The sequence below is a fragment of the Anopheles aquasalis genome, chromosome 2 (assembly GCF_943734665.1).
Source record: "Anopheles aquasalis chromosome 2, idAnoAquaMG_Q_19, whole genome shotgun sequence".
Taxonomy (NCBI): Eukaryota; Metazoa; Arthropoda; class Insecta; order Diptera; family Culicidae; genus Anopheles; species Anopheles aquasalis.
Window position 1 is genome coordinate 77,740,647 of NC_064877.1, and position 7,500 is coordinate 77,748,146.

Here is a 7,500-nt window from a genome sequence, read left to right on the forward strand (position 1 = left end):
GTTCTTGGAGTGTTTAATCGCTAATTCACCCATCATCATCATCGTCCTCATCTTCTTCTTGAGGAGGACACCCTGGTTAACCCAAAACGGTGGCTCGTGCAGAGGGTCCCTGTTTTCTCTGCTGCAAAAGCAAGACATTACCAACACGCGTGCGTTCGCTTGTCACAAGAATGAAAAAGAGGGAAACGGGGAAGATTCGATTGGAATCGCTCAGAAGAAAAGGGGAAAAACGGGTTACAGAGGAGGTCCTCTTCTGTGTGTCCCGTGAAAGGGCTCACCGCGAATCCGAAGCCGAACCTTCCGTCAATTGAAACACATCATTCGATTCTCTTCGAGTCGATCAAAGATCCCGATCACGTGATTATGACGATGCTAATGAAGTTGATAATCTTGGTCGTGTGCCGGAGGACGATGACGCACCCCTTCTGGGAGGCAGACCAGAAAAAAATCCCAACGAAAAAAAAACGGATGCCGGGTGTAAGTTAGTGCCGGTTCCGTGTGTTCCGATGATCGAAAGCAATTGATTTCCGGTTTCAACCGGGCGTCCGCGGCACAGCGGAGCTTCGTAATTTAAGGCACGCGCAACCGTTTGACGCACGCTGGAAAAGGGTTTGGGTTTCCGGGTTCCCTGGTGTCCTTGCCGTGGTTCTGCTGATCGATTTGCGAGTTTAATGATGATTCTTCCGGCACAAAAACTTACCGTGCGAACGGGGTGGCGATGGTGATTTTGGTGTTTTGATGCTCAGGTCTGTCGAGGAAAAAAAAAAACAAAAAGGAAAAACAGGGAAAAGCGTTAGAAAAAAACATTCAATAGAAGAAGAGGTGCAGCTCTTGCGAGATGTTATTGTCAAACATAAGAGGCATGAGGCCGGAGAACAGGGTGCTAAAGGATCAGAAAGGGCTTTTCTTTCACTGTTTTATGCTGTTGCTTTATGCCCCGGGAGTTCCCGGGAATGTAGTAAATTATTTACATAGCCCGCCGCGACGAAGATGGCCATCTTTTCGTCCATCTTTTCCATCCCCTCGGCCACCATCGCCCCGTTATTGCAATAAATTAAAACGAGGGTTCACCGTGGTGCTGGTGCTTCGCGTCGCGTGCTGTCCTCGCGACGTGCACGGGGACGGAGCGGCGTGAGCAACACCCCCTCCTTTTTACTAGCCATTTTTCGTGGCCATTTCGTGCGCACATGTCAATATATTTTCATCCTCTCAACATCTCATTCCATCTGCTGCTGCTGCTGTCCGGTGTCCGGTTTGCAATCGAGTTCTCCTCGTTTTACGCCCTCTCTCCCTTCGATTCTTATTCCTCTGGTTCTGCTGGTAAGCCCTGGGTGGATTGACCGAGTGCTTAGGCATCACCATCAGCAGCAGCAGCAGCAACAGCACCTTTTTATATCCAAATGAAGCTGGCCTGGTACTGCTCGTGCTACGACGAGGGAGCAAGGGATGCGCGAGATGAAAGGACGAACCAGCTAAATGCATTGGGAGCTTGAGGACAGGGAATCTCGAGAGGATATTGGGTTTCTTTCCAGAGCAGAGAGCAGCCCAGCTCGGGCCGGGGAGACGAAACAAGGTGGAAGACTGCGAAGGTGGACTGGGTGTGTGCGGACGAAGACGAAGACCGCACCCCCGTGGGCCAGGATGCGGCCGAGGACACACCATCTGCGCTCGGACGGAACAGACGCACACAAGGTGTGGTTGTGGCTGTGCGGAGTATGTGACAATATTAAGGCCTATTATTTATACGACCTCTCTCATTCGGTTCAGTTCACGGTTGGCCGTGGCGCGTGGTCAGCCAGAGCAACAGCAGCAACAGCAACATCATCGGTCAGCATCCAAACCCAGGGATCGACGTGTCCATCGATATTTTATAGCCTGGACCTTAGGGATCGGCTTCGGGGCTCCTGTACACGAATGACGCTCGTTATTGTTCCCCGAGGACTTTTCTAAACTTTACCGCACACATATACACATCAAGCGATGGACACGGATACCCTCTGGTCCCTTGTCAGGCCGGGTGCGATGCGGACAGGACGATATGTCGATAGATCCTCCCGGAGCATCAGCTCATCACATCGCATCATCCCCTAATAAATTATTTGCGAGTCCCGACCACTCCGTCCTCTCTCTCTCTCTCTCTCTCCCCCATTCTTCGTGTCCATTTGCGCAGCAGAATGGACGACCCCGATCCGGCATTCGGATCCCTCCGGCATGCGTCCACAACGATGTGACGTCCAAATATTTTTATGCAAATCGGCGACAGACCACATCGCCCCATCTACTGTGGGGTGCAGTGGCCTGGTGCCAATCCGTAGAGGGTTGTCCCCTCTCCCAGGACCCTTTTTGACCTTTTGGCCCTTGGGTGCACCACGGCCACGGGTGACATGTGTGAGCGCATAATTTGCATTACGCCGAGGGGTGATCGATGGGATTAAAGTTTAATTAATTATCATCGGTCATCGGGAAAAAGGTGCCGGTCTTTCCGCTAATGAGGGAAGCAGGGAGAGAGCAAAAGAATGTGAGAGAGAAAGGACAGCGTTTTTTTGTTGGAGTTTTTGCGTTTTTTTTCTCAAAAAAAAGAAATAGGGGACACACCATTTATGCAAAGTCATGCACCAACAACTGGAAAGGTTCCCGAAAAAGCTTCCATTTCATGCTGCGATTGGATAGTGTGTGACTTTGCCATGTTTGCATTGCAATTCGGCACAACCAACAGAAGCACAGAGAGGGTCCCAGAGAACCATCTTTTATTTTTTTTTGCCATCCAACTCCGACACCATTAAACGCCTCGCAACGGTGATGGTGTGTAATTTATATTGGCCAAACGGAGGAACGTCTGCATCCGCTCCTTTTTCTCCCCACCGGAGAGTGTGTTCGATTTTTTTTCCCTCTTCACTCCAAACGCACCTCGCAACGGACGCCGAGATGGCCCAGGTTGGCAATCTCACGCACCAGTCAGTCGGTCCCGTGTGCCATTTGAATATCCATCCGGGAGCAAACGGACTGGCCACGTTCGCATCCGTCGTGGTGTCCGGTGAGCCGAGATCGAGAAGAAAGAGAGGAAAAGAGGAAACGAAGAAAGGTGCTAACGGCTTCCCGGGGGCATGTCCCGGGATGGTCAGCAGCATACTCTGGCCTTTTGTTTATGCAAATGGGCATGTGATTTCCCTCGCTACCTTTCCGTTCCGTGGTTTTCCTTCACCTCCTACCGTAGAGGCACCAGGTGCATCGCTGGATGCGCATCAACGGGAACGGGAGAACCGAGAACGAAGGGGGTTGGCGTGTGCGTAAAATAGGAATCTGGAGACCAGGGCAACTGGTTTTTAACTCGCTCGCCCCCCGCTCATTGGAGGAAGGTAGCTGAAGGGAGGTGGACCCATTTGCCTATTTGCCAAACCGCTCCGCTACCCGCTGGCCGCAGCTGTGGCCACGATTTGCCCATTGCCGGACGTTAATGCTCGGTCAACCGGAGCTCGGCAGCCGCAGCAGCAGCAGCAGCAGCAGCTAATGAGCTTTATTTCCATTGGAAATGATTCGCGTCTCCGCGGAAATGAGGTTGACCGACCGACCGACCGACCGACCGAGGTCTGTGATCGTGCTCCTCACACACATAGACACACAGATGCGGGCTCACGATCCTGGCCTCGATCCTCGGCCCGGCTGTTCCCGGTTCTAATCTCCGGCAATGGACGATAAGAAATCAAACGGTTGACTGCCACGGCGCAGCTTTTCGGTGGCCAATGGTGGCGATACAGGGCATAAAATGCTGCCCCGGTCACTGGCACCGGATTGCACTCCGGCTCATTAGCCAAATTTAATTAATTAAGATCGCACGCCTGGCAGCGGGGGCCAGCCAGGGGTGGGGGAGGGCATTTACATCAAGAATTAAACAAAACGATGGCACGGAGCGCGCCTCGCCACGCGGAATGATCGTCGAATGATCTGTTCTCGCGCATGGCATGTTAACGACTTTGCCAACGTCGTCGTCATCGTCGTCGTCAACGAGCTGTCCTTGATGAGCTAGCTAGCTAGCTAGGCGCTTCTTGCCGTCCAATTAGTACAGAGAGTGAGAGAGGAAGACGCGGTAGAGAGCTCCACACATTTCCATTCTATAATGCGCGCACCCTAACCCCCGCCACGATTGCCTTCCATTCATCAGCAAGATTTATGCCATTTTTCCTCATTTTTTCCGCCGCCGGTACCGCCTGGAAGACACATTAGCGGCATGCGGTGCGGTCTAGCATAGCAGCGGAAACATTAAGCGACTTCTAAGCTCCATGAAAAGCTCGCTTTTCCGGCTGGAGTGAAAATGTTCGACGATCGAGTTCGACGAGTTCGATCTTGAGCAGCAAACGCACCAACGTGCATTACAGAGAGCAGAGTGCGGCTGAGGCCACGCTGTTGTGTTACACTTCACGTCGTGCCGCGTCTTGGAGCTGCACCCGTGGCATCATTATCGCATAGCGCGTTTTGCGCTGGCTGCCCCCTTGTATGCCTTCACCTGTGTGCACCAACCAACCTGCCTTCCACTGGAAATGCTTGTGTGTTTTTCGTTCCCTTCATTTCGTTATGCATATGTGCACCCTCCTCGTGCCGTGCAGTGCGGTGCATTGCGGTGGTGCATCTGTTGCGGCAGAGCGTGCGGGGTAAGCAAATTTCCCTCCCCCCCCCCCCCCCCCGGTCCACTCCAAGCGGCCCAAAGCGAGGACTGGCTCACTGGCGCACTCATTTATATGTAATTCTTTTTGACTGCAATTAAGCGCTTCAATAATCCTTTTAATGCGTTTGTGTGTGGCCACAACGCGTACGCGCTCGCACACACACACACACACATAACGGGCGTTGCCCAACAACGGTGGAGATGGTGGTGGTGGCGGCGTGTGACCAGTGGGGAGAGCAAAAGCAGCCCCAACTGTTCGGCCCTGGCTCGCCCTGGCGGCTGGCGTAATTATTATAATTAAAATAAAGTGAATAATAATTAATTAATGGGTTTTTGCGTTTTTGCACGCTGCGTGCTAATGATCCGCAATGTGCTGGGCAGGGGTGGTATGATGGAGGGGAAGGAAGGGGCCGACAGAAGGGTGCACTCTGTTGCAGCGATCGACGCTGCAGCGGCCAAACCTGACAGGCGATCGGATCCTTTGGCAGACCATCAGAAAAACCTCCTTGGCCACCTGAAAACACCTGAGGGCCATGTCCTTGAAGCGAAACGGAACACGAACACGGAGGGCTTAGGAAGAGGGAGATGGGATGTTGGTGTTCTCGGACGCCCAAAAACCAAATCACTGGCGCTACCTGGTCCGCTTGTTCGCTGGCCGTGACCGTCATCGTCAACAACGTGAGCAATTATCGATCAGGATAAGCATCTACTTCGTTCCCTCCAAAAACTCAAGAGTCATCCCGGGAAGCTGGGATTAACGAGCGAGGAAGAAAAAGAGAGAGAGAGAGAGAGGGAGGAAGTAGTGAATATGAAATTTCATCTTTCGCCCATCCGAGAATGTTCTCTATTCTAATTCGGAGGCGAAGCGAAATTAGAGAACCAAAAAATGACGACGATCAGGACGTCGCCGCGCAGATCACTATCTCGGTGCAGCAGTTCGGGCACGTCCGATCGGTTTCACGAGATGCAAAAGCGCGATGCATCGATCAATCGATCGCCAGTCGAATGCGTGTGATCGATTCTCGGGATAAAACCTTCGGGTTCCCATACGCCGCGAAGTGGCCCCTAAGGGCTATTGGCGACGACGACGGACGGATTTGAATCGGGTTCGTCCGAAGTCTCGCGATCAAGGTGATGGCATATGCGGAGGCAGCTGGAAGTAGCGGCCGTTGTTTCGTTCCGATCGACGAGGATCTTTACCATTTTCTGGTGTTGGATTTTTTTCCTCCCATTCCTAGTTCGCCTTTCGGAACGGAGGATCGAGGATCGATCGACCTTTTTTTTCCCCTTCCCAGCCGCCTACCTGTTTCGAATCTCGATAGAGAAATAGAGAATAGAACCTGGCAGGTCGAGAGGAGGTGCGCGGAGGAGTCAGAAGGTCGAACAGGAAGCACCGAGAAGATGGTTTGGGTTCGGGAAAGGAAAGCTGAACGATTTTTCATGTCTTGAATGGCGAAAAAAATGCAGCAAAAACCTTGAACACAGACCCCGGGCTAAGGGCTCTGTACGAACTGCAAGGATACCTTTTTCAGAGACAGATTGTATGTGTGCACCGAGTGTATGTGTGCGATCATTATGCGATCGGGAATAACAACCTTAACAACGTGCGGATGGGCCTCCACCTTCGCAGCGAGGATGCGCATCGTCCGGAGGAGGACAAAAGGGGAAAACAACGAAAGGTTACGCATTTCTGTCTCCTGCAGCGGCCGTCCTGGGGAGGATTGCGTTTCCTTGGCCTTCCCCGAGGTGCCTTTGCAGAGCCACCGGTGCGGTCTCCGTCCTGTTTGCGTTTCATTTGTCGATTGTCTCACACTTTTTTTTCTCGGTGCCAGAGTTCTTTTCCGGTTGTTTCCTATGCCTTCACCTTAGGATTTAACATCCTTGGATCAAAGGCCAGGCAATTAACCGTATTAGGAACTGACTGACGAATGCTTCCCCTGTGGCACCTTCTTCGTAGAAGAAAGGAACGTGCATAAGCCCTCGGATTGAACAAGTGCTCAATCATACTCCCGGGGGGCTATGATCCGAACTTGCATCACCGATAAGCCCTCCAGCTCTTTGCCCTCGTTCAATGCAACCGAAGGGGCCATCTAATGCCCCATCGTGAGTGAGCAGAACTGGAGCAAAGCGCACGTGTGTGCGTCTGCGAGTGTGTGACGGATTTTATCGCCATCCATTTAGGGCGCGCGCGAGGCGCACTATCGATTGTGCGGAAACGGCTTCTTATCGGCGCGTGGGTTCGCTTAGCCGCGTTCCATCGGTGTGTGCCACGTTGTTATCGCGGCCGCACCATCGAAGAAGGTGAAGAAATGTGTCACCGTCGATCGTCGAGTTGTCGTTGACGTTGGACAAATCACTACCTTCGCCAGCCAGCCAGCTCAGGGCAGGTGGGTGTTGTGGGATGCCCCGTTCCGAAGTGCATTACTAATCTCCCCCCCCGGTTGCCGGGACTTACAGCGTTGTGGTGGCGATGGCGTACGCAGCAGCTCCCGTTTGACCGAGTTGTTGTTGTCCTCACGGTGATCCCGATGCTCGCGGACCGCGGCCCACGAGCGCACCTTCGACAGAACCATGGCGCCGGGCCCGGTCACCTGCGTCGCCTGCGTCGTGGGGTCACTAAGGTGCGAGACGGTGTTCGAGGGTGGTAGCAACAGCATATCACGACGTGTCAACCGTCTGCCACAGCCGTACCGCCGCCGTTGCTCGTTTTGTGGCGTAATTTTGTCTCACGCACTGTCCACTCGGCACGGGGAGAAGCGGGGGGGGGGGGGGGGGGGCAGAAGGATTCACGAAAGGATTGATCGATCAGGACGAAACTCCCTTTGGCGGGTGAAAGAAAA

At 53.1% G+C, this 7,500-nt stretch overlaps 1 protein-coding gene across 1 annotated transcript in view; it reads right to left on the reverse strand.

Annotated features, from left to right (window-relative positions):
- LOC126572720 (uncharacterized) overlaps window positions 1–7,500 on the reverse strand; it is a 94,443-nt gene that overhangs the window by 11,098 nt on the left and 75,845 nt on the right. The window contains exon 4 of the mRNA XM_050232257.1: window positions 701–748. Coding sequence (XP_050088214.1) covers window positions 701–748 — 48 coding nt within the window. The remainder of the gene's footprint in view (window positions 1–700; window positions 749–7,500) is intronic.